Source organism: Plecotus auritus (assembly GCF_963455305.1).
Source record: "Plecotus auritus genome assembly, chromosome: 12".
Taxonomy (NCBI): Eukaryota; Metazoa; Chordata; class Mammalia; order Chiroptera; family Vespertilionidae; genus Plecotus; species Plecotus auritus.
Window position 1 is genome coordinate 28,959,037 of NC_137778.1, and position 25,867 is coordinate 28,984,903.

At 48.9% G+C, this 25,867-nt stretch overlaps 2 protein-coding genes across 3 annotated transcripts in view; both read left to right on the plus strand.

Moving 5' to 3' along the window:
- The first annotated feature begins 1,289 nt into the window (after positions 1–1,289).
- SSR2 (signal sequence receptor subunit 2) lies at positions 1,290–8,480 on the plus strand. Of its 2 annotated transcripts, none has more exons than XM_080649391.1 (6): positions 1,290–1,361; positions 2,058–2,212; positions 2,933–3,031; positions 4,026–4,134; positions 6,779–6,856; positions 7,946–8,480. In XM_080649391.1, exons 1-6 carry the CDS (start codon positions 1,299–1,301, stop codon positions 8,054–8,056), a joined length of 615 nt encoding a protein of 204 aa, XP_080505517.1. In that variant the 5' UTR covers positions 1,290–1,298; the 3' UTR covers positions 8,057–8,480. The 2 variants fall into 2 exon arrangements, with proteins under 2 accessions (XP_080505517.1, XP_080505518.1); XM_080649392.1 differs by having other exon boundaries at positions 1,357–1,417.
- A 10,311-nt stretch (positions 8,481–18,791) lies between these two features.
- ARHGEF2 (Rho/Rac guanine nucleotide exchange factor 2) overlaps positions 18,792–25,867 on the plus strand; it is a 37,831-nt gene continuing 30,755 nt past the window's right edge. The window contains exons 1-4 of the mRNA XM_080647494.1: positions 18,792–18,859; positions 20,503–20,620; positions 24,602–24,719; positions 25,307–25,346. Coding sequence (XP_080503620.1) covers positions 24,656–24,719; positions 25,307–25,346 — 104 coding nt within the window. The 5' untranslated portion in view covers positions 18,792–18,859; positions 20,503–20,620; positions 24,602–24,655. The remainder of the gene's footprint in view (positions 18,860–20,502; positions 20,621–24,601; positions 24,720–25,306; positions 25,347–25,867) is intronic.

Genomic DNA, 25,867 nt, shown 5'->3' on the forward strand with positions numbered 1-25,867 from the left:
TTGCCACTTGGGAAAAAGTTGCTGAGAGGATTTGAGGGCCTTGAAGAATAAGGAGACAAAAAGTTAGAATCTGGGGACAGCGAAAGATAGGGATGCTGATAAAGATCCAGCATTTGAACTAGGACCCCCTACAGGTGGATCAGAAGTAAGCCATTCCTCATATTCAGCAGCCTAGCCTCCCACCATTCTGGGTGGTCCAGAAATTCTTAAGCCTCAAATTTAGGAATAAGATGATCCCAGATTGCTATTCATATCCAGATGCTTGGTAGGATCAAGCAGAAATCTCGAGGAACGTAACATCAACCTAGACCTCAAAATTATTATAATAAATAATTTTTTAAATATAACATCAACCACAATAAAAATTAAGCAGTTGAAGAGATAAGGTAATATAAATGAGACCAAACAGAAATGACAGACAATAAACAGACCCACAGCAATTCCCCGTATTGATATTATACAAGTGAAAACAACTGTGCTTAGTATTTCAAGAAGATAAAAGACACGCTTAGAAATTTCAGCAGAGACATGAAACTATAAAAATGGACATAGCATGCCCTAGCCAGTTTGGCTCAGTGGATAGAGCCGTCCTGCAGACTCAAGGGTCACCGGTTCGATTTCAGTCAAGGACATGTACCTTGGCTGGATCCCCACCCGGTGTGGGTGCATTCGGGGGCAAACAATCAACCAATGGGTGTGTCTTCTCCCATCTGTGTTTCTGTCTCTTCCCCCTCCCTTCCACTCTCTAAAAATTAATAGGAAAATGTCCTTGGGTAAGGACTAACAAAAATAAACATTGACTCTAAAACAAAAATGACAATGTCTCATGGAGTTTAAAATATATAGAAAGAAAATTTAAATATGTGACAACAGCACAGGAGTCAGACTGGTAAATGGAGTTAGCACCTCAAAGGAATTCTAAATAAAGCTCAGGGCTTGGTTACTTACTGGACGTAGGGGGTGGCTAAGTGTCTTGCCTAGAATTAGAATTCTAGTACCCTGAGAGAAATAGCTTTTCTCTAATTCCTGGTTCGACAGTACACTCGCCATTCTCAATATATGATCAAAATCTCTAGGTATGCCAATTCCGCAAACCAGCTTGAAAAGCCATTGAAAGGGGCAGAATAATAAAGCAAGGAGAACGCACAAACAGACAAGCCTTTCGGAGATGCCTCGTGTCTCCGAGGTCCCCGGGCACTACAAAGGGAAAGGTGGGGCTTGTTCAAGAACTACAACTCCCAGAAGGCATGGGGCGGAGCACCGGGGTTTCCTGTCAAAGCTTATTTCCGGTCTTTCGGATGCTGACGTTCTTTTCCGGTACTGGTCCCTCCCCTCCCCCAAAGGCTTCTTTGGGGTGCACGGTGAGTCCCGAGCAGGAGGGGTAGTCTCATGTCCGCACCTCACCTAGCGGCTGAGGGTTAGCTGGGGGAGGGGGAGTGGACTGGGTGCGCCGCGGAAGGACGTTTAATCTTGGGGAGAGGCGGGAAGGGGGCAGAACAGACTGAGCCCAGGGAGGGAACCACAAAAGGATGTGGGGGCGAGGAGAATGGGATCCCGGGGGAAGGATGGAGGGTGGGATGCAGGGTGTGTGGGAGGACCCCGCGAGCGCGCGGTGGGGTCTCAGTGGAGCTGGGCGATGGAGGAGAGGGCCACGTTCTGGAAGGCAGCAGCCGTGGGGGACTCCCGGTAAGGGAAAGCTGGGGGGTGCTGCAGGTCTGAGATCGGCCGAAATCGGGCACCCCAAGAAAAGCACTATTGTAGCCACATGGTGTCGTTTCAGAAGACCCTATCAGTTGGGGAGCACCTCGGTCCCCCGGCAGAAAGAGGGTGGTGGTTATGCTGGTGCTTAGACCGATGACCCGAGGGCTTGCAGGGCGGAGATGGCAGGAGAGGCGCCAATAGGTCAGTTCCAGCGGCTTAGAGACTGCCCTGTGGAAGGGGCTGCTGCTTTCGGAACATCAAAGAGCTTCCATAGGCTTTTCGTGAAGGACCATCAGGGAGATTTTGGTGATTTTCCATGCTTGGGTTGACTGCTCACTTTGCTTCTGCCTCCACAGATGAGGCTGCTGGCATTTGTAGTGTTGGCTCTACTTGCTGTCACACAAGCAGAGGAAGGAGCCAGGCTTTTGGCCTCCAAATCACTGCTGAACAGATATGCGGTGGAGGGGAGAGACCTGACCTTACAGTACAACATCTACAATGTTGGCTCAAGGTAAGGAGGCTCTGGAGCTACAGGTTAGGCCCTTTTCAGGCTTCTTAGATTTCCCAGCTGGGAACAGCACCAGCAGTGATTTCTCTTTGGGAGACCTCCAGCAACAGCTATCATGAGTGAATGAATACACTGCTGGACCTAATTTAAGAAGAGGACATTCTTACCTAAGCTATAAGAAACCATCTTCCACTTTTTTTTTTGAGTTGGAAGAGTTTTAGAGTGGGGAAGAAGCAGGAATTGTGAAACGGAGAGGAAAATGAGAAGGCGTAAAATATATCATTCCGTCTTACCTCAGGGTTTACAGTTTCAGCTTCCTTTGTTTCATTAGCCTGTACACATTTTTGTTGCCTTTTTAAATTTTGTTCCCTTTAATTTGATCTTCCATATGCGTCTTGCTCCTCTCCCCCTCCATCCTCCCAACAGCACACACAGAGAAATTGAGACAAGAATGGGTTTGGGCCCATTGCTTCCTAGATACTTGAGTATTTTGGTGCTTCTGAGACATAGAATCCAGGCCTTGACCTGGATTCTTCAGTGCAACAAACCCAAATTTCTGTCTATGTGAGTCATATGTGTCTTTTGTAGTTTTACTGTCTATGTGAGTCATATGTGTCTTTTGTAGTTTTGCATTTTTAGGACAAGCAGGCAGATTTGATTGCTGATTGCTTTAATTTTCATATCCATGACTTCCAAACCTCTTTTGTTGCCTCTGTTTTCTAGTGCTGCATTAGATGTGGAATTATCTGATGATTCCTTCCCTCCAGAAGACTTTGGCATTGTCTCTGGAATGCTCAACGTCAAATGGGACCGGATTGCCCCGTATCCTCTTGACACTGGGTGATGAAGGCTGGTGGTGGGGGTGGGGGAATGTTGCCACCAAAGCAAGCAGCAGGGTCACTTCACACAGTCCAGGTGTGCATGGCCATTCTTCTGTCATCTCTCTGGATGAGATGGGGCAAGAGATACTGGTGACAGTTGTGTTCGTGTGCTTTGGATGCTCCTGAGGTTCTGAAGTTTAGGTTATAAGGCCCTAAAACATACTCTATTGGGCAGACGTAGACACTTAGATGTTTGTGGCCCAGCAAAGGGGGGCGCTTTTAAAAGAAATTCAGTTGGATGCTAACGTGGAGGACCTGGGTGACCTTTCAAAGACTCTTCTTAGTCACTGAGTCTCTTATTCTGATCTACCAGTTGTTTCCTGAGTGTTTTGAATTAGATTTTTTTTCCCCATGTGAATTAAAGTATGTTTAGATTTTCTGATAAGAGTTAGTGTTCTCTTTGTGGTTTTTGTTTTTATTTTGCATTTTCAAGAACTTCCTTCACTTATAGTCAATGAAAGATTTTCTGTGAGCTTAAGTGACTAATTTTTCATCCATAACATATATTGCTTTGAACATATACTGAGTACACCATAGATTTAAAACTTGGCTAAAAAGGCATCATATTGCTCTACCTGGTTTGGCTTAGTGGGTAGAGCATTGGCCTGCAGACTGAAGGGTCCCAGGTTCAATTCCAGTCAAGGGCACGTTACCTCCGTTGCAGGCTTCTCCCAGGCCCGGGCCCGCTCTTTCACTCTCTCTAAAAATCAATGGAAAAATGTCTTCAGGTGAGGATAAAAAAAAAAAAAAAGGTATGTTGTAATATACTTTAGGTTTACAAAAAAGTGTATGTTTATTATTCTTGCAGAGTATTGGCAAGTATGAAATCACCACATGTATTGGCAACTTCTTTTGTAAATGGTACATTTTGTCCACAAGTTGAAAGGTTGTTACAAATTTAGCTTCATCTTTTCCTTCCTTAACTCTTGGGCCAGTGCCAGCAACGTCTCCCATACTGTTGTCCTGCGCCCTCTCAAGGCTGGTTATTTCAACTTCACCTCAGCAACTGTTACTTACCTGGCCCAGGAGGATGGGCCCGTTGTGGTGAGTTGTCCAAACCCATAGCTGGATGGGGCTCAGATCTGCCCTTGAAACCTCTTGCATAAAATTTCTTATCTGAGAAAGATAAGAAAGACCAGAAATGTGGGATATTGTCCTTAGGAAATACGTTTCAAATTATAAAGTTTCTGAATAAAGCAATTGAAGTGGATGGGAGGCGAGTACTGTAGCATTCCCTTCCTCTTCGTTCCTTCTGCTTGGCTTTTAATCTGGAATGGGTCATATATTGCCCGGTTCATTTCTGTTCTTGCCCTTCCACTTCATCTATGCCGCTGTCAGATTACTCCCCGTCTTCATTGTGTCCATGTCTTTCCCTTGCTTTGGATGCTTCTGCTTAATTACATCGAGGTCAAGCTTTTCTGCCTCTCATTGCACACCCTCCAGTAGTCCAGCTGTTCTCTGCCTCCAGCTTTCTCTCCACTCGACGCACAAAGACCCTCCATCCCAGCTAGGCCAGGCTCCTTTGTGCACGCCCTTCTCCTCCCAGTGCTGCTCTTCCCACTTTGCCTTGCTTCTCTGTTTGAAGTACTCTCTCTCCTCCACTTCATTAGCCGAAGCCTTCTCAAGACCCAGCTGTGAGCTGCAGGTCCTCGTTTCTGTCTTCTGCTTTTACAGTTCACATTGCTCTTTCCTACTTCTTCTTTCAGTAAACATTCATCGAGGGCAACTAAACATCTGTAGCTCTTCTGTTGTAGGCCACTTGAACATTTAATTATTTATTGTCTTCAGTAGTTCTCTTATGTGTAGGTCTTCCCCCCACCCTCACTCCCAATGTAATACAAACTCCTTGAAGCCAGGGACTTTGTCTTAGATTTCGCTCTGTTTCCCATGTTTAATAGAAACAGTAGTAAATAATCTTTGACTGATTGATGTAAAGGTCAACAGACATTTATTGAGCCCCTGCAATGTGCTGGACTCTAGAGAATACTAAGAAGATTAAGATGCTGTCCCAGCCCTCAAGAGCCTTAGGTCATGAATTCATAAAGGCCTCTGACAGGACCATACGATGGGCTATTGGCTATTTAGCAAGTGCACAGTAGGGAGAGGACTTGGAATAGAGTCAACCATAGAACTAAACGAAATCCAAAATTCTCGTTAAATGCACATTCTGAATTTTCTTTTTTTATAAACCATGTGGAACCATATTTTGGTAATCCCTGTTACATTGCCACATCCTGTGTCATTTCTGCCTTCAGAATCAGCTTTAGAAATAGTCATGGGGATGTAAAGTACAGCATAGGGAATATAGTCAGTAATATTGTAATAACTAGCTATGGTGCCAGGTGGGTACTAGAAATACCAGGGGGAACACTTTGTAAAGTAGGTGATTGTCTAACCACTATGCTATACACCTAAAACCAATACAAAACAATATTGAATGTAAACTGTAATTGAAAAAAGTTTAAAATAGCCTGGCCAGGGTGGCTCAGTTGTTTGAGCTTCCTGTGCACCAAAAGGTTGCCGGTTCGATCCCTGGTAAGGGCACATACCTGGGATGTGATTTTGATCCCCTCTCAGGGAGCATGCAGAAGGCAACCGATTGATGCTTCTCACAGTGACGTTTCTCTGTCTCTCTCTGTCTCTTTCTTCCTTCCTCCCTCTCTCTACATGTCCTTGGGTGAGTATTAAAAACAACAATAACAACAAAAAGACATAATAAGATACTACTTCATACCCACTATGATGGCTATAATAAAGACAGTAACACGTTGGCAAAGATGTGAAAAAATAGAACGCTAAAACACGACTGGTGAGAACATAAAATGCTGCTGCCACGTTGGGAAAACAATCTGACAGCTCCTCAGAAGAAAAAGAAAAAAATAAAGAACCAACTTTTAGGACTCTGGTTCTGCATGGTGTTTAATGGGTTAAAAGACAAAGAACCAAAGGCTCGGCTGCCACTTCAGAACAGAGTTGTTTGCAGTGTGCTCCAAGTCTTGGCCTCCTCTCCACGACAAAGGAATGTGGGCCATACTCAGCCCCCTCTAGTAATGTACATTAGGGCAGGGCTTTATGCTGTCCAGAATCTTTCTCATTTCATTTGAGCCTCACGGCACTCAGGTACAGAAGAGTATTTCCACTGGAGGAATAAGGGAATGAGTGGCAAGTGCAAGTCATTCCATTACACACTTGGCCCTGCAGAGGGGCCAGTGGTGGTGAGCCACTCTTTCCAGAGTCTGAGTCTAAGGTAGAAGGATTTGGTTTGAATTTCAGCTGCATCCCTGGCCTCCGTGTTTAGTAAATGCTCATCATGTGTTTCTCAGGTGTCCTGGCTCCTAATTTACCCCTCTTTACAACACAGGAAGAATCATCCAACTCTCTCTAGTTCAAAAGCTTTTCTTCCTCTTGAAGCTCTAAGAATCTGACACTTGGGCCCTGACTGGGTAGCTCAGTTGGTTAGAGCATCGTCCTAATACACCAAGGTTGTGGGTTCGATCCCCTGTCAGAGCACATGCAAGAATCAGCCAGTGAATGCATACTAGTAAATGAATGGAACAACAAACCAATGTTTCTCTCTCTCAAGTCAATTAAAAAAAAAGAATAACGCTTAGAACTGGGTTGGTTGGGACTGCCCTTTCTCAGATGAGAGAGCGTGGGACTTGCCTTAATGTCCTGCTTTTATTTTCAGATTGGCTTTACCAGCGCACCTGGACAGGGCGGAATCCTGGCTCAGCGGGAGTTTGATAGGAGATTCTCACCTCACTTTGTAAGCGGCACAGTGTTGTCTGGGATGAGACCACCTTGGGTTCTGGGACCTCTTAGCCCCCTTAGAAGATTTGTTTAATTGGTTGGTTTTTGCCATATCTGGTTTTTTTTTTGGTGTCTGATACAGCCATCCAATATCCTAATTTAACTATGATTAGAGATTTTTATTCATGAGATCACAATTATGAGAACCAAAAACTGCCCTTTTTCTTTCCTCATCCTTGAGTAGAGCCCCATCTTGGAGTCCTGAGTCTGTTTTGAGATTTAAAAAGAATATCTGCTTAGATTCAAAGAGTCGTAGAGCATTGGGAAGGTGAAGCGGCAACTTAGCTGTGGTCTAGTCTAAGACAGAATTTTTTCAAGATTTGCCTAAAGTTCTGAATGAGGAAATTCATGTACTCATCCATTCATTCAGTGAATAATTATGAAGTTCCTAATTATGTGCTCACTTCAGTGCTTTGCTTTGGGAAACAATGGTGACCAAGACATAGCCCCTTTCATAACGATCTTAGGGGCTCCTAGGGACTCAGAACAAGTCGCTGCGGGGAAATGCTGTGCTGGAGAGCTTATACCAGGTGCTGGAGGAGCATGCAGCAGGAACACCGAGCCTGGTCCCGGTCAGGGCGGGTTTCTGGAGGAGGAGGTTAGGAAGGATGGGCATCGTGGGGAGAGGGAGCAGCTCGGAGTGAGAAAGAGCGTGGTGCCATCCAGGTATGGCAAGTAGTCCAGGGGGCTGCAGGGCAGGCTGAGGCGGAGGAATGGGGGAGGGGCTGGAGAGAGTGGGGTTAGGTCACAGGAGGCTTGACTGTCGGGGCAATACTTGGCCATCTCCCTCCTCACAGATTGTCTGAAAGAGAAAAGCTTTTCTTCCCATCTGGGTGGGGTCAGGTGAAGCTTTGGCTTCACAGCTGGGAAGAGAGATCAGTCTTCAGAGATCCATTCTCCATCAGGAGTGGGCAGAGGAGCCTTCCTGTCATGGTTCTGCTTAAAATTTGGGCCGGGCTGCTCCCTTTCTCATTGGACCCTCCTTCCTGGTCCTCTCCTGTGCCCTGCTCCATAGTCTAAGCAAGGCCTTCGTTGTCTTCCACAGCTGGACTGGGCAGCCTTCGGGGTCATGACTCTCCCCTCCATCGGGGTCCCCCTGCTGCTGTGGTACTCCAGCAAGAGAAAATATGACACTCCCAAAACCAAGAAGAACTGAGGGGGCTTGCACAGCCGCCCATCCCAAGACATCCAGGTGCTTTCCAGACTCCAAAGGGTATCTCCGACGCAGTCTCCTTGAGCCCTTGGCCACCTTCTCCTGGGTCCTGCCCTGCTCTCGTCCGGAGTGAAGGACTGGGCTGAGGAGTTTACGAGCGGTTCCTCGCTTCCCTCTTGAAGCCATACAGACAAGAATCCGGAGCCTAGAGGTGCCGTAGGGCATATTGCTGGCGGTATGAGCTCTTCAGTGCAGAAGGGGGCATTTGGAGGCTGCATGACACCACCCCCCTCTCCTGCTCTCCCTCTCCGAAGTGGATAGAAGATAAAGTGAAAGCTGGGGGACTCTTGGAGGCTACCCAGCTCCTGCTCTGGGTTAGGGAAGTGCTTACCAAATGGGTTTTCTAATAAAAACAAATGCCACACTGACTTGCCCATTTTCTCATCAGCTGGGTGAGTGCAGGTTGTTGGAGCTCAGACAGGTGAGCTGAACCCTGCCTCGTTGCTGTGGGGGTTGTGGGTCCTGTTCCCATGGAGATGTCTATCCGTTTTTGAGCACCTTGCCTCATCTCTTACTTCCCTCTGTTCTCACCAATCGCCACATATTCCCCAGAACCTTTCTTGACTGTTAGCTCCTCTTAGCTCAAGGAGAGGATGGGGAAGGCGTTCTCACGCCGGGAAGACATTCTGGTCTCATATACTGACTTCTTTTTGTAATCCTCACCCGAGGATATTTTTTCCCATTGATTTCTAGAGAGAGCGGAGTGGGGGAGGGGGGCAGGTGGAGAAACATCCATGTGAGAGAGACACATCAATTGGTTGTCTCCTGCACAAGCCCTGACCAGGAATCAAACCCAAGATCCTTTGGTCCCCAGGCTGACGCTCTAACCACTGAGAAAACTGGCCAGGTTTACTTACTGACTTCTTGAAAAGCTATCTCTTAACACCTGGTTCTATTCCTTCCTCTGTTTAAGAACTAGCTTTTCTTGAGCTTGAATTATGCCTCTGCTCTGAGCGCTGGCCCGGCAGCAGCACCTGGATGCCCTGAGTTGTCCCTAAGCACGGACTGTGGAGAGGCAGTGGCTTTTGCTGCAGCAGCGGTGGGGAGAAGCCACTCTGAGCTGACTCTGTCCAACCCAGGAATGCCGTGGTCCGAGAACAGCCTCCCAGGCAGAGGAGCAGCCCAACAAACACCCGCTTTGTTCCTGCCACCGAGTTTCCCAGTTTAGACTCTGTTGGGGATGGGGGGGGGGAGGGGGGGCGTGCTGCCCAACCGGTTTAACCTTTCCTCTGCCCAGCAGTGGAGCCTCTGGGCCCCAGGAAGGATGAAAAGGACATGGAGACAACGGGAGGCTCCAAATGGAGTAGCCCTCCAGCAGCTCACATCCCTCCTTCAGGGGCTGTGGCTCGGACACCCCAGGACTGGCCAGGTGAGAGGGCAAGGAGGAGACAGCACAACGCTGTTGCCGTTGTGTTCCTGGTGGAGGCCTGGGGCTTGCTCAGGAGAACGGGGGAGAAAACAATGGGTCAGAAGCGGGGGGCGGGGGGCGGGGGGCTTCAGGAGGAAAAGGGAGCTAGTCTGGTGCGTATCATCTTCCTCTCGAGGTCTATGAAGCATTAGTCTTTGGAGGAGGAAGCACACTTTTCCACCTGCTGGTCTCCCCTGAGAACAGCGAGCTCACCTGTAGGAGGCGGTGTTGTGCTCTAGAGGACAGGATAAGCTTCATAACCCAAAGGTCCTAGAGAACTTTTCTTCCTGTCTCAACTCAGAGGTGCTCCTTTCCCGAAAACGGGCAATCTTTACCTTTCCTTGCAGAACTCAGCACTGTGTCCTGGGCCTTGTTAGAATGGAGGAGACTCGGGTGGGGGAGGGGGGCGCGGACAGATAACAAGAGAAGCATTGTGAAGGCAGTTAGTGTCACAGGCACCTTGCAAAGGGGCCCAAACCAGATACTTCCTCTCTGAAGGGATCCACTTCCACTGGTGTCGGGATGGAGTTCAAGCCCACCTGTAAGTAGTGGGCTTGGAGAATATAAAGCCTCTAAAATCTGGAGACAGACTTAGCTGGACTAGTTGGCTTTATGACTGAACCCTGTTCACTTCTGAGGTAATTGAATGGGAGGAGGAGTGGTAGATAGCAGTCCTTTGCTCTAATGGAAACCACCCTAGGAAGGTGGGAACCCTGATCTCCAGATTGCCTGCAGGTCTGCATGGCGGAAGGACAGTAAGCCCTGGTCCCCCATCCTTCCTGGAGGTTGGGTCCCAAAACTGAGGGGCTCCTCCCTAAAAGGCAATACAGAGAGTAACGCAGCTGCCAACACGTTCCAGATCCCACCCTGGAAACCAGCTGACTATTCCTCCCACGTCGTCCAAACTTTCAGCTGGCACCTGCTCACCCACACACCCAGCCCTGGTACCAGGAGGAACCAGGTGCCTGGATGGCCACCTCCACACACTGGGCTTGGGGACTCTTCCTGAAGAAAGTCCATGGGAAACGGGTGTAAGAATTTCCAAGAAACAGGGAAATGCAGTGGCTCCGCGTGGTGGAGGCAGGACTGACCACAGAGGAGCAGCATGCTGGGCAGCCGCCCACCTCATCCACCACTTGCTGGCTGTCTGACCTCAGGTAAATCACGCCCCTCCCGGAGCCCGTGTCCTCGTCTGAACAATCGAGAGATTGTTTCATTAGAGGATGTCTGAGGCCCCCACGCCAGTAAAATGAGGCAGGTGTATCCCCTGTGTTCTTGTGAAGGGAGAAGCTACCCATGTCACCCATCCTGGGGTCTGAGGCCCAGCCAGGTAGGAAACGATGCAGTTTCCACATCTGGCAGCAACTGCCCTCTTCCTTTCATCCAGAACGAGAATTTTAGAGCAAGCACGGGCCATGGATCACCTACTTTAACCCTCTTATTTAATGGATCAGGAAAGGCACAGACAGGGTGAAGTGGCTTATCCAAAGTCACACCAAGTGGCAGCTAGTTTATTTATTGAATAACTAGTATGGGCCCGGCATTGGTGTGTCAGTATTTGCCCGTTTCTCATTTAACACCTCCATTTACAGATGAGGAAGCAAGGCTAATACATCACTTCTCCAAGGCCCCATAACTACTGAGTGGGCAGAGCCAGCTAAGGTCTTCCAACTCCAGCAGGGCTGTCAGGAGGAGGATCCAGTTAGCTCAGGAAGTCCAGTGTCTGCCCACACTGTCCTCTGCCCCATGGAAGACGTGAGGGTGAGTCAGGCCCCCCAGCTGTTATCAGGGAAGAGGGTAGAGGTGCTGGTCAGATATCCTGGCCTGGTATCCACAACAATGCGGAGGGCACGGGAGCCACGTGGATGCTGAGCTGCCTGGTCACCATGTTCCTGTGGGCTGAAGGGAGGGCCCTCCTCAGATGTAGCTGACCCTGTTAAGGCTCCTCCCTTCATCACAGAAAGTACAATCTTTCCTCCCCTACCCGCTGCTGTAACCTGCCTCTTAAAGGGACCAACAAGCAGTTTTGAAGCCAAATTGGAGAGAGGACAAAGGGCCTCCCTGACCCCAATAGGACCTCATTGTTAAGTAAGTTTCCAGCTGTGAGTCTTTCCCTAGGTGTTCTCTTTCTCTCCTTCCTTCACCCTGTCCCCATTGGAGGGAGGGCGAAGGTTCCTTGGATGTCAGGTTCCCACATACTCTCCCCTCAGGATGACCCCAGGTTGGTTTCCTCTACCTGTTTCCACATGAACCTGAAATCCAGGGGCCACCCTTTGTCCAGGGAATGCTGAGGATGGGGGTCCCAGGAATCCTCAGGACCAGCACACAAGGGGTTAAAGGCCTGCACACAGGGTGTTTGAAGTAGGGCGGGGAAGGGAAGTGCTAGAGTAATAGAAGAGGCAGCTGGTCCGGACTGGAATGAGTCCCCCCTGTCTTCTCCTGTGCAAACCTCTGGATCATGAGCCCTTCCTTTAAAAGGACCACGAGAGGGGCCCTTCCATTAAGGTGCTGGACTGGATTCTTAGCGGGCCTACCTGAAGCAGGACTTCTTCTTATACTGAAGTCACCAGCTGAGGGCAGGAACAAGTCCCCCATCCTTGGGATATCTCCCAAGTCTGGTGAGTTTCCCTCTCATCCCTTTCTCCCTTTCTCGGGGTCCTTTCCCTATACATGGGCACTCCCCCAGAAGCAGAGAACCAGGGAGGGGAGAACAGTGTGTAGCTTCTCTACCAGCCCCCTGCATTCAGCTCTCATTTTTAATTAGGGGGCTGTGTGTGTGTGTGTGTGTGTGTGTGTATGTGTGTGTATGCACACACACACACACACAAAGAGGGAATCACAATTATGGCCAACAGCTAACACTCAATACGTGTGTGACAAGTGATGCTAATCCCTTATACATATTCTTAATTGTCACAATCCTATGGATTTTAAAACCTTGATATCTGAATTCATTCGGGGTCCCCTTCCTCTAGTGCCTAACATTGTTCCTTTCCCCCTGGGGGTTGTGAAATTTAGAAGGCCACCAACTCATACCTGGAGCCAGGGAAGTCCTGATTTTAGATTATCTATCAGATTAGGGGTTCCCTACTTTGCCCACTACTTTTAGCTGTCTCCTGGGATCTGACGGGTTAATTCCCTGGGACACAGTGGCCAAAGTCTTCTCAGGTGTGTCCCTCTGAACCTCAGACCCTCTCTTGCCCCACCTATCTGGCACAGCACCCATGACGCATGCCAAGAAACTGGCATGAGGAGGTGGGAGAGGATTGGTTGGTCTCTCCCTCTCTTCTGTAGCCCCACATGTCATGGGCTACCCTGGGTCCATGCAGAAAGAAAGAAGGGGGTTTTGCTAACCTAAGTTTGGTTTGCAAACCAATTAAAAAAGGGGGGGGGGGACACCTGGAAGACCAACACAGCAAATTCCTGACTGACTTGTGAGCCTGGTTTATCAAAGAGGTGGGTGTTCTTTAGGGTGGTGGTTTGAGATGCCTGATTGCTGGCTTAGTCAAAGGAGGTGTGGGTAGGTCAGGGGGCTGGGGCTGCCAGCTCTCTAGCTTTGAACTTAGGAATTAAGTGGTAACAATAAAATCAATAGCTCTGCCCTGTGGGCCCTGACGCAGGTGTGTGCCTTGCAGAAGTCAACCTGGAAGCTGATGTGGGCTGTAGCCTGTCCTTAGTCCTGTCCCACTAAGAGATGGTACACATGCCCCACCGTGGTCCTTGTGCATAGACCCTTCTGGGCCCTCTTCTCCATGCCTGACCCCTGAATGAATGAATCCTCCCCCTCTATACCCTTTGCCTTTCCTTTGACAGGAAAGCCAGAGAAGGAAAGGGAGTTCCAGGACAGCAGTCTTCTGCAACACGTCAAAGTCTCATGTGTTTCACACTGAGAAATAGCGTAATGATGTGACCAAATCAGGATGGGGAGGGGAGAGATCAGAAGCTCGGGTACTATGACCTGCCATAGAATGGGGTGTTCGGGGTACAGGGTGGGAAGGAACTATGCTTGCTGGGGCCTTCTTTTTCTGAAGTTAAGAGAAGCCCTGATGTAGCCCTCTTTGCAGACACTGTTGGATTAATGGTTTACTTTCCACAGGAAAAGAAGTAGGTAGGTTAAATTTTGAACCATCAAAGGGTTTTCAATGACCCTGTCCCCCCAGGCCTGGGAGACCTGGAGGAGAGCCAGCAGGCCTCTCCCTCCCCCTCTTTATTATCCGGATCTGGGTCTGCCACAATATGACCGCCTTCAGGCAATTTAGGACCTAAGATCCAGACCCAGGAAGCCCCCCAGGCTTCCCTGGCTTCAGAAGGGCTGTGTAGTTGCCAGCAGCAGCTACTATCCCCAGTGTTTGCTGGCAGCAAACATAGGCAGAGCCCCGCCTGCCCCCATGGCCTCATTCAGATTTCTAAGATAACAGATGGAGTAGAAAGGACAAATTCAACTTTTTTGGAGCCCCCATCTAATGTCTTTAGAAATTTCTTCTTTTCTTTGGCTGGGATAGCAGGGTCGGCGGGGGTGGGGGGGAATTAGCACAGCAATATTGCCAGATTTCTTTCAAAGCTAGAAAGAAAAGAACCCAGGCCCTATAGTGTGATGGATTTGCTCTGAAAGAAGATGATGTAGGCACTCGTTCGTTAACTTTCTTCCCCCTGTAGGCTCCAGAGGCAACTGAGGAAATGGATATTTGGGGTCTTCAATGTCCCTCTTCCCCCCAGTTTGTTGCAGAATGGTGTGCAGCGAGGTTGGCTGTCTTTCTTTGATCTCTTTTTCCTCCTTCCTAAGATCTTGAGACCCCGTTGCTCTAAATCAGGAGTCTGCAAACCTTTCCTGTAAAGACCCGGATGATAACTACTCTAGGCTTTGGGGCCACATGGTCTCTGTTGCAAAGACAGCCACAGACTATCTATAAGTGAGTGAGCATGGCCGTGTTCCAAAAAATGTTGCGAACACCAAAACTTGAATTTCATGTAATTTTAATGTGTCACAAAGTAATGTTCTTCTTTTGATTCTCTGCGCATCCCCCCCCCCTCCCCAACCATTTAAAAAAGGTAGCAGGACAGATTTGGCCCACAGGCTGCAGTTTGTCGACCCCAGCTTTAAAGTATCAGGGGTTACTCTGTCCTCCCTTCTCTTTGAAGAGAACAGCTTCATCAGGGGCTCAAAGGACAGAAAGGCTATCTCTTGTTGCTCTGGTTGTGTGCACTCTACTCCATCAGAAGTTATTTATGATAATTAGTCCCCATCACAATTGTGACTAGTTGGCCCGTGGGTTATTTATTCTCTCTTTTTAAAAAAATATGTTTTTTATTGATTTTAGAGAGAGAGGAAGGGCAAGGGAGAGAAAGAGAAACATCCGTCGATCAGCTGCCTCCTGCATGTCCCCCACCAGGGATCGAGCCTGCAACCTGGGCATGTTCCCAGACCAGGAATTGAACTGGCGACTGCTCGGTGCATGGGACAGTGCTCAACAACCTGAGCCACCAGACTGGCCAGGGCTATTCTCTCTCTTTTTAAAGGGATGATGGTGGGTATCCATCATTTAATGCCTATTCTGCTTGTGTTGGGCCTTCTTCTCTCCATCTCTCCATTTCTCTATGCCCTACATTCTCTCTCTGCCTTTAGATAATAAAAACAACAACAATAGTAGCATTTATTAAATACCTAAATATGGCCCAAGCACCATGTTAGTCACATTACATACATTATCAATCAAGTCTGTCAACGTTCTTACAACTTAGGTATTATCATTCCCATTTTACAGAGATTCTGAAGCTCAAGAATATTGCCCAGCCAGTACGGCTCAATAGTTGAGTGCCAACCCATGCACCAAGAGGTCAGAGGTTCCATTCTTGGTCAGGACACATGCCCTGGGTTGCAGGCTAGATCCTTAGCAGGGGGCATGCAGGAGGCAGCCAATTGATGTTGATGTTTCCCTCTCATCAATGTTTCTATCCCTCTCCCTTCCTCTCTCTCTTTAAAATCAATTATAAACAACAACATTAAGCAAGTTCCCAAGGTCATGTGGCTTTTGAAGGCATCAGAACTAGTGAATCTGCTGGACTTCAACTCCACTAAAACAATGTAAATAAATGATGGTCTCAGAGTTTGGAATAACACATGTCTCTCTCTATTAGAACATGATATGCTCCCATCTCACCACTCAGAGTCACTGATGACTAGTGTAGTCGGTGGAGGTTACACACTCAGAGGAGGAGACACTGGTGGTCTGTGCTGGTGGGAAAACCATCTAATCCAGGAGCAGGAAGACAAGTAAAAGGACTTCTCAGAGCCCTTCTTGCTTGCCTCTCCTGTCGCCATCTCAGGCTTCTGATCCCAGACCTATTTTAGCATCTCTATCTCTCTGCTCAGCAGAAGCAATAATGTGACGTCACATCCGGGAGCTAAATAAAGCCATTGTGTGAGGCCCAGCCCTGGCTGTTCCCTTGCACCATTTCCTGAGCCTGGGAGGCTAGGGGGCTGGGAGAGAGCCGGTAGGAGAGGAGGGAAATGAGCACAGCCATGGGCACCCCCAGCCTGAGACTCAGAAAATGGAGGAGGAATATCGCTGGGAGGGGGTTGAGGAAAACTCCTCTCCTTGCAGGACAGAATGAAATGATTGGCATGATAGCATGGACAGGCGGAATTCAGGAAACAGGGAAAACTCTGAGAAATTGAATGAAGATAGGAAGGAGAAGGATCCCAATGGGTTCCATTTTCCCAGAGGGCAGAGACAATGAATGAAATGACAGAGGTGCTGGGGAAAAGGGTAGATCCTTCAGAAGAGGTCAGAATCCAGTTGTTCTGAGGTGGAAAAGGAAGGGTGGGATCTCAGGACATAAAGATCTCAGGATCAGATCTGTCCGTCCGTCAGCCAGGGTAGTAGGGTACCATCCCTAGCAGGTGGCAGCTCCAGGAAAAGAGGGAAATGAAACGACTTCAGTTCACTGCATCTCATTGATCTTGCCAAATGCAGCTTTGCGGGCAGAACGGGGCCCAAGACAGCAGGTGGAGGCTGGGTACAGGGGTGTACCCCAAGCAGGGTTTCCTCTTTCATGAGGTCACTGAATGCCAGACCCAAGATTCTCACAGTGCTCACTCAGTGCCCCTCAATTTCTGTCCTGTTCCCAGTCCCATTCCTCTCCTCCTAGTGAGCACTTCCAGTTCCTACTCTTCTCTCCACTCCTGCTTCTCACAATACTTTCCGTGAATCCTCTTTACCCCCAAATCTTAGCTTTAGAAACCACGGGTTGGCAGGGACTGATCCCTGGCCCTCAGGCTCTGTCCTGCTCTCCCTGCAGATCTGCCCATCCTGTTTGCAGCAGCACGTCAGATGGCAGGAGGCCCAAGTCTGATAACAAGGAGAGAGGCCTGGCCGGTGTGGCTCAGTGATTGAGTGTCGACCCAGGAACCAAGAGGTTGCCTGTTCAATTCCCAGTCAGGGCACGTGCCTGGGTTGCAGGCTCCATCCCCAGTGGGGGCTGTGCAGGAGGCAGCCAATCAATGACGTTTCCATCTCTATTTCTCTCTCTCCCTTCCCATCTCTCTAAAAACCAATAAAAACATTAAAAACAAAACAAGGAGAGAGAGGATCTGTCCCTCTACATTGCTTTCAGATGCTATGATCACGGATGGGCACAGGCCTTCCCTAGGCCTCTCCTTCTTTATCCTTAGACTTACCCTGAGAATGCCACTGCTGAGGCCTGAGCACTTGTCTCCTTGCTTCCCCGGGGTAGAGAGGCAAGCGCACATTCTCAGCGGTCCTGGGGAGGGCGGGGCAGTGACCAGGTTGAAGGGAAAATTGTCGAGGGAACGATTTTCCAACCACCTGGGCTCTCCTGGGTGGGGTGGGGGACTCAGATAACCTGGAGGAGGCTGACACCAGCACAGAAAGCCTGGGAGGAGGCCGTTTTCTGACTCACTGCTTCCTGGTCCTCCTGGGTACTCCCAGCCCCTCAGTAGCTGGGGTGGTTCCAGGAGAAGGGGGGCCTGGGAGACGCACTCTAGCAGAAGTGCCAGAGAGACGGGGCCTGGAAGCCAGGTGCTCAGAGGTATGCAGTAAATGGGGGCTCCCCCTCTCCCCCCTCTCTCCCCTCACCACCCTGGTGCTCTGGTATTTGGTACTTCTTCCTGGAATGGGCTTATCACTTTCAACTTTAAGAGCACCTGAGGGTTCTTATCTCTGAGACACACCGAGGCCAGCTCTGGTGGCAGCCCGAAGCGTTGGGCAGTGAGAACAATGCCCACTTGGGAGAGAGAAGGAACTGCACGACGCGATGGTGGAGCCCTTCTCTCTGCTCCGTGGGAGAGGCCATCGTTGTGTTTTTACGCCCCTGATGACCAGGCATAATACTTGCTCACTCGTGAACCTTCTCTTCCTGCTGCTTTATCTGCCTAGACGCCTCCCTCTCCAGGTTGGCCAAAAATCCTAACCACTCCACCCCTCGAAGCCCCTCTCAAAGGCTATCTACTTCCTTCTGTTCCCCTTTTTTTGAGTCCTCCAACTGGGTATATGCACTCATTCCTTTGATGGCACAAAGCCTTTCGTTAAAACTTCTCTCGTGGCATTTGGCATACTCTGACCAGTCAGTCATCTGTGCCTTTGTCTGTGCGCGCGCGCACACACACACACAAACACACACACGCACACGCGCACATGTGTCACTCACTAGACTGTGAATTCCTCGAGGACAGAAACAATCTCTATGTCTCTTCGCTTGGCTTGGCTTCCTGCCACGGAGTGTCAACCCAGGAACCAAGAGGTTGCCTGTTCAATTCCCGGAGGTGCTCACTAAAGGGAATAGCAGAGTGGCGAGGATGGCGTTATGAACTGGAGAGAACAGTAGACTGGGAGTCAGAAAACCCAAGCCCCGGACTTGGCTCTGCAGTTAATTCCTGGTGTGCTCCTCAGCCAGCCGTTCCCCAATGCTGTGCCTCAGAAGGCGAGGAGTGACTCGATGCGCTAGGCCTGGCTGACTGTGACACCTTTCTAGCTCCAGGGTTCCAGAGTTCTAGAACTCTGCTCACCCTTCTCCGTCTTCTTGACTCAGACTGGCCTGCGTGTGCCTTCCATGAACAGAGACGTCCCAGAGGTGTCCCTCACAGGTGGAGACCTGGTGCCTCAGGACCACACTCACCGCTGCCTGTCTGCGGTTGAATCCAGAGAGCAGCTGGAGGAGGAGGAGGAGGAGGAGGAGGAGGGGAAAAAGAAGGAGAGAGATGGCTTCCATGCTGTACCGCTCCGAAGATCGGGGGCTTTCCGTGCCCATAGCCACAACTATGACCCCCTCAAAAGACATAGTTGGGGGCCAGACAGGGAGCACCAGGATCATCTGAGCAGGTAAATCCCGGGGGCCTCCTATCCCTACTTCCCTTAAGTCTGAGACCTAGTTCAAAAGGAATAACTCCCTCGTTCCTTCTCTGGAGGCTTAGATCCCAGGCCTTGGTGAGCCCTTGGGAAAGATGGACCCTGCCTTTCAAGATGTGGCTTTCCCTGGTGTTTCTAGCTCCTTCTTTCTCCCTGGTCTCGAGGGCAGGTGGGGGTGGGAGTAGAGAAGGGGAGGTACAGGGTTGGAGTATCAGGACACTTGGGTCTTGTTGCTTTCATCTCCTACTTTCGATTTAAAAGAACCATAAAATGCCCTAACCGGTGTGGCTCAGTGGATAGAGCATCGGCTTGCGGACTCAAGGGTCCCGGGTTCGATTCCGGTCAAGGGCATGTACCTTGGTTGTGGGCACATCCCCAGTGGGGGGTGTGCAGGAGGCAGCTGATCGATGTTTCTCTCTCATCGATGTTTCTAACTCTCTATCCCTCTCCCTTCCTCTCTGTAAAAAAAAAATCAATAAAATATATTTAAAAAAAAGAAAATACTGATAATTCTATAAAAAAAGAAAAAAAAAGAAAGAACCATATAATGGTTCAGTGCTGGAAGGGACTCAGGGATCATATGGTCCAGTTTCCTCATTTCACAGATGAGGAAACAGGCCCAGAGAACTGTGGGAGGTTTCTTGAGAGAAGTGGTTCTAGGGTCGGGGCATTGACCCAGCCCCTTTCCCAAACTGCTGCCTCCATGCTGGTTCCAGGCTGAGGCAGACTCAAGATGTCTTGGACATCATAGTGCAGTCCCGCCATGAGAGAAGAGTGGCTCTGCGCAGAGGTATGCGTATTCCTGGCAGACCAGAAAAGAGGGACCCATCTCTCCCCGCCGCCCCTGGAAAATCCCTGACCACTTCCCCCAAAACAGAGGAAGTCAGAAAAAGAAGGCCCAGGGGTCAGCATGAAGAGTTCAGTGTGAGTGGTCATTGTGAGCGCCTGCTAGCGATGGAAGGGCCCTGTCTCTCTGCTTTGGCAATGGTACCCTTGCATAGGTTCTCTTAGCTCTGGTGAGTAGACCAACCTCTTCTAGCTCTTGGGCAGGGCTGGCTGAGCAAGTGAGGGGAGAGGACCCTGCGCCTTGGGCCAGAACTGGAGCGAAAAGCCTTGCCTGCAGGGCTCATGGCACTTGCCTAAGAGCAGCCTGTTGAAGACAGAGATGCCGTGGGTACCCCTTATGTGGTGCTCACTGTACCTCAAGTCTTCCAGATGTCTCCTTTCGCTATCAGGCATTAATTCTGCTCCTTGGGTAGAGAGGGAAGGGATCTCTGGATACATCATCTAGATGAGTAGGGACAAAAGTTGTCTTTAGAAAGCAGGGAGTGAGAATCCAGCTTGCTCTTTGCCTCCCCCTGGACACTGGCTTTCTTCTGGAGGGCAGTACTGTCTTATGACCACCAGGGGTCACCCTTGCCTGCAGCCAGCTCTGCAGCTCTGCCAAAGCACAGCTCCAAAGAGAGGGAGGCCAGATTGAGTCAGGGCTGTGCCTATGCCAACAGGAAGGGTTGGGCTGGGGGCAAGCAACAGGGCTGGGCTGAGGCAGTTTTCCTCTCTTGTGCCCATCACTGGCCATTGGATACAGAGGGCAGTGGTGGCAATGTGTGTTTCAGGAGCAAACTGCAGGCATCGGGATGCGCTGGGGCCCAGGAGGCTGCCTTACTGCAGAGCCAAGAGGACCTGGGCACATTTCTGGAACTGCAGCACCAAGGTGGCCAACCTTCCAGTGTGGTATGGACAGACACATTCTCAGGGAGCCCCCACCTCCTCCCCTTCCCGCCCCCTTGCCTTTCCAGCCATCCCTCTGTGCCTCTTCTGTTCTGCCAGCTGCTGGGTCTCCCTGTGCCCAAGCATCACTCCATCTGACTGACTCTGAATCTCTTGTCTGTACCCCTCTGTCTGCTCCCTGAGTCTGCATGCTGAGTACCCCACTTTTGTTTGCCTGCTTCTGTCTCTTTTCTCTAAGGCTCTCTGTTCCTTCCTTTCTGGGTCTGGGTCTCTGTGTTGATGTAGGAATTTCTATTCCTCTCCCATTAAAAGGCCCCTGTTCCCCTAATTGTTATAACCACTTCTCAGGTTTGAAGCTGAACTTATTATTTGTGGGATGAGACTAGGTATCTGGTACCCTGAAAGATAATAGTTCTCCAGCAAGATACTCAGACGATTATTAAATGAGAAATACAGAGATTGCCCAGTCTTCTGGCTTAAGGGAACACAACTGGGGGATTCTCAAACCAGGACCCACAGACCACTGAGGCTACACCAGGGCTGTAGAGACCCCACTTGGTCAGCCAGCTAAGAGTGCCTCACAGAAATGTCTCAAGACTGGTGACTAAGAGGCTGCCACCCTTCCAGCTCTTCCTCCAGCTGGCCAAGGGGCCCAGCCCCAGCCTCCTTTTCCGGTGCCTGTGGTGTGGGAGAGGCTGAGAGAAAGGAGCTGTTACATGTTACAGCCTATCAGGGGAGCAGCAGGCCCCAGCTTACCCCTCGCCCACTTTCCCCCATCAGCACCTCTGCATGTCTTCCTTGCCTCCATGTCAAAGTGGCATGGTAGAAAGAACAGGGTTTCCGAATCAAACTGACTCCTAGATCCTTCATTTACCAGCTGAACACTTTATTTCATCTTCCTGAAAATCAGGATAACAAAAACGACCTTTTAAAGGTGTGATTCTTAGATGACAAAAAGTTGTCAAAGTGCCCGGTACAGAGGCTGGCATACAGGATGAGCGTGAGAAATAACAGTTTCTTTTTCCTCTTCTCTTCTCCATTCCTTCAGACTGCTTTCCCTCTCTTCGGCCTTCCTCTCCTCCTGCCCACTTCGCCCCTTATTGGTCCGATATGTCTTCTTCTTTCCCCCATTGGTTACAGAGGGCAGTGGGGCAATGTTTTTCTCTGCCTTCCTGCTCTGATTCCCCTCCTCTCGCCAACCAATCTTTAAGCAATCCCCTTATATTTCTCCTTCTCTATATGTTTGGGGTCTTTTTGTTTCTTCCTGCAATAGCAAGTGGATATACGTTCTTCACCAACATCCACAGACCAAAAGTCTGAGACTCCTTAAGCTAGACTAGGGCTTGCAGACTGAGGGCCCAGGAGCCAGGTCTAGCTCCAAAATTTATTTTGTTTGGCCAGTGTGGTGCTTACACTTCTAAAAATTCAGATGTCCTTAAATGGGACCTGTGCTCTCCAGTTTGCCAGAGTTGCTAATACTGTCCCTTGTATTTTTTCATTTATCTTTTATTTAATTTATTTTAAATTATTCTTTAAAATATATTTTTATTGATTTCAGAGAGGAAGAGAGAGCTAGAAACATCAATGATGAGAGAGAATCATTGATCTGCTGCCTTCTGCACACCCCACACAGGGGATTGAGCCCACAACCTGGGCATGTGCCCTGACCGGGAATTGAACCGTAACCTCCTGGTTCATAGGTCGACGTTCAACCACTGAGCTACACTGGCTGGGTCATTTGTCTTTTAAATATAATATTTAAAAATGAATGCCCAATAAATCAACCACCCATCTCAAGAACTAGAACATCACCCATACATTTATCTTTACTTATGTCTTCCTCTCTTTTTCCCTTGGCTCCCATAGAGGCAATCACTATCTTGATTTTTCTTTATCATTCATTTAATTTTTTAAAATATATTTTATTGATTCTTCACAGAGAGGAAGGGAGAGGGATAGAGAGTTAGAAACATCGATGAGAGAGAAACATCGAGCAGCTGCCTCCTGCATACCTCCTACTGGGGATGTGCCCGCAACCAAGGTACATGCCCTTGACCGGAATCGAACCTGGGACCCTTGAGTCTGCAGGCCGACGCTCTACCACTGAGCCAAACCGGCTAGGGCTAATTTTTTTTTTTAATATATTTTATTGATTTTTTACAGAGAGGAAGGGAGAGGGATAGAGAGTTAGAAACATCGATGAGAGAGAAACATCGATCAGCTGCCTCCTGCACACCCCCTACTGGGGACGTGCCCGCAACCAAGGTACATGCCCTTGACCGGAATCGAACCTGGGACCTTTCAGTCCGCAGGCTGATGCTCTATCCACTGAGCCAAACCGGTTTTGGCTAGGGCTAATTTTTAAAAGAGTTTTAACACAAATATATGCATCCCCTAATATTATATTATTTTTTTCTTGCTTCTGAATTTAAAAACAATGATGTTATAGTATACACATTTTTCTATAATTTTCATTCAACATTCTGTTTCTAATTTTTATTCCTGTGTTGCAAAAAGTTATAGTTCATTCGTTTTCATTTCATTCTTCTGTTGATGGACATTTGGATAATTTCCATTCTTTGCCATTATGAAGCACATTACTATGAAATCATCATCATAATAAAAGAATGAAACGTTTCCCACCATAGTGGATTCTTAAGCTCGTGCTGCACGTATGCGGCGTGCTAGCTGGATGTTTGGGCATAATTGTTACACGTCTGGCGTGGATAGCACACAGGTTGTGTCTTCAAAAGGGCCAACCACATAGGCCTCACTTGCCTCCTGCAAAGCACCAATCGCTGTGCTCTGGGAGCGCAGATGTTTTGAAGTCCTGACTGGACGGGACGTTTGCAAATCAGAAGTTCAATGGACTTCCGATAACATCTAATATTTCACGAAGTGCCACAAAACCAGGCCTGTAACAATGAGGTTTCATCCCCCTCCGGTAGAGAGCGCACCCTTTTGAGTGTCTTTGGTAGCCAGGTGCTTTCCTACCAGTCAGTTTGGCGGCAGTCGGCTTTGTAGGCGCCATGCTATAGAGACCTCTTTACTTACCCCCTTCTCCTTGGGATGGAACTCTGTGAGTCAGATGCTGCATTGATGCTAGAGAGCAAGGGCTGCAAACACCAGCTTGTCTTTTTTGTACTGATTTGTAAAAGTCCTTCATCTATTCTGGATTTGAGTCTTTTGTCAGATATGTGTATTGTGAATATTTTCTCCCAGTGTGCATTTTTACTTTTAAAAAGTATTTTTATTGATTTCAGAGAGGAAGGGAGAAGGAGAGAGAGATAGAAACACCAATGATGCAAGAGAATCATAGATCGACTGCCTCCTGCACACCCCACACTGGGGATCGAACCTGCAACCTGATCATGTGCCCTGACCAGGAATTGAACCGTGACCTCCTGGTTGATGCTTAACCACTGAGCCACACTAGCAGGGCTATCAAAGATTCTTTATTCAATCTACTGGAAAGGGACTTCTGGGTTGTTTCCTATGATTTCTATGACACAGATTATTTGAAATTATTAAAATTTGCCTTATGGCCTGATATTTGGTCAGTTTTGTGATGCTCCAAGTAGGCTTGGGATAAAGGTATTTTCTAATGGTTGAGCGTGTGGTTTATAAATATTTTTATTCCTTATTGTCTTAAACCCAGATGACCTCAGTTTTTCTCATTACATGTCTGGCCTCCATAGGTTGAGTTTGTCATCTCTGGAAACCATTCAGGGTAAATCTTTTCTAAGATGTTCTCTATATGAAGGAAGCCTGGGCTTGAATTGCACAGCGTGGTGTCTAGTAACTAGCAGAAGAACTTCCCAGTTATTTCAGTGGAATATCCCAGATATGGATTGCGATGGGGGAGGGGTGAAAGGCCTGAGGCCCTGAAGGTGGGCCACGTGGTGCGGGAAAGTGAAACGCATGGGGAGTAGGGGAGGTGGATGAAGCCTAATCTTTGTGTGAGGGTTCTTGATGTGGTTCTAGGGTCAGGGTTCCTGTCATCCATCTGCTGGCCCTTTGGACCACTCAGCCACTGGCATGCTTTCGAAGTCTGTATCCATGAGTGGCATCAATTGCTTTTCGAGTGGCTCAGATCCAGCTGGTGAGTCAAAGTGGGAGCAGAGCCGTGGTAGCTCCCCCTTGTCTGTCTCACCACCACTCCTCAGGGTGAGCTCTTTAGGGTTCAGATATATCCTGGGTTATATCTAACTATAATTTGGAAACCCCAAAATGCCTTTATTTAAATGAGAGATTTGAATTCAGGACTCTGGCATTCTGACACTCTCCTTCCAATGAAGGAGAACATAGGACACCTGAGGCTCTCCAGCCTCCCTTATCACCAGAGATGGAGGACAGTTAACTGCAATATACCTTGTCCTCAAGATGAGGCATTGGGAGCTCACTGTGAAACCTCTGTCCTCCCCATTCACCGGAAACATGACGGAGACACTGGGTCCTCAGCCCCCTTCTCCACATAACCCTGGTGCCCTGATTCCCTGGCTCCCAAGTTCTTCAGCTCTGCTCAGACCCCGCCCTCCCTCCCGACTCCCCAGAGCTCACCCTCAGGAATGGCGTCACATGCACCTGCAGCTTGGGAACCTGATCCAGGTGGAGGGGGTGGGGGAGGCAGCCCTGGACGCCTTTGTCTGGCTTCAGCTGGACACTTCTCGTCTCCTTTTGTGTTGGCAGGAAATTTATCCCAGTCCTCTGCTGCTAACTTCAGCCAAAGGTAAGTTTGGGGAGATTTGGAGTCCTTTAAAGGCCTGGGTGGGGGAGGGGCAATGCTTCCTAAACATTGCTCCCCTTAACATTTCTGATCAAAGACCTCCAAATATCTTCCTCCCTGAGCTGCATAGAATTGACCCAGGGAAGGCTCAGGAAGGTTCTGGTAGCCCATGGGATGGGGAAGAAATTAAAGAAAGAAACGGAGTATCCAGACGACAGGGTGTCAGTTAAATAAAAGAGAGTGAGAGTTAATTGTCAGTGCCAGAAAGGTGAGCAGGCAGAGGGGCTGTTGGACCGTCTTAGGGAGAGACAGTGACCAAGGACCACGAATCAGCTTTGATGGCTCAGGTAATTGACCAATGGGCAGTGGCTCTAAGGAGAACCCAAAGGGGAGAGGGCAGAGGCTGAAGGCATAGTTCAGGAATCCGGGCGAAAGCTGGGAGATTTCATCGACTATGTCAGTGGTCGGCAAACCGCGGCTCGCGAGCCACATGCGGCTCTTTGGCCCCTTGAGTGTGGCTCTTC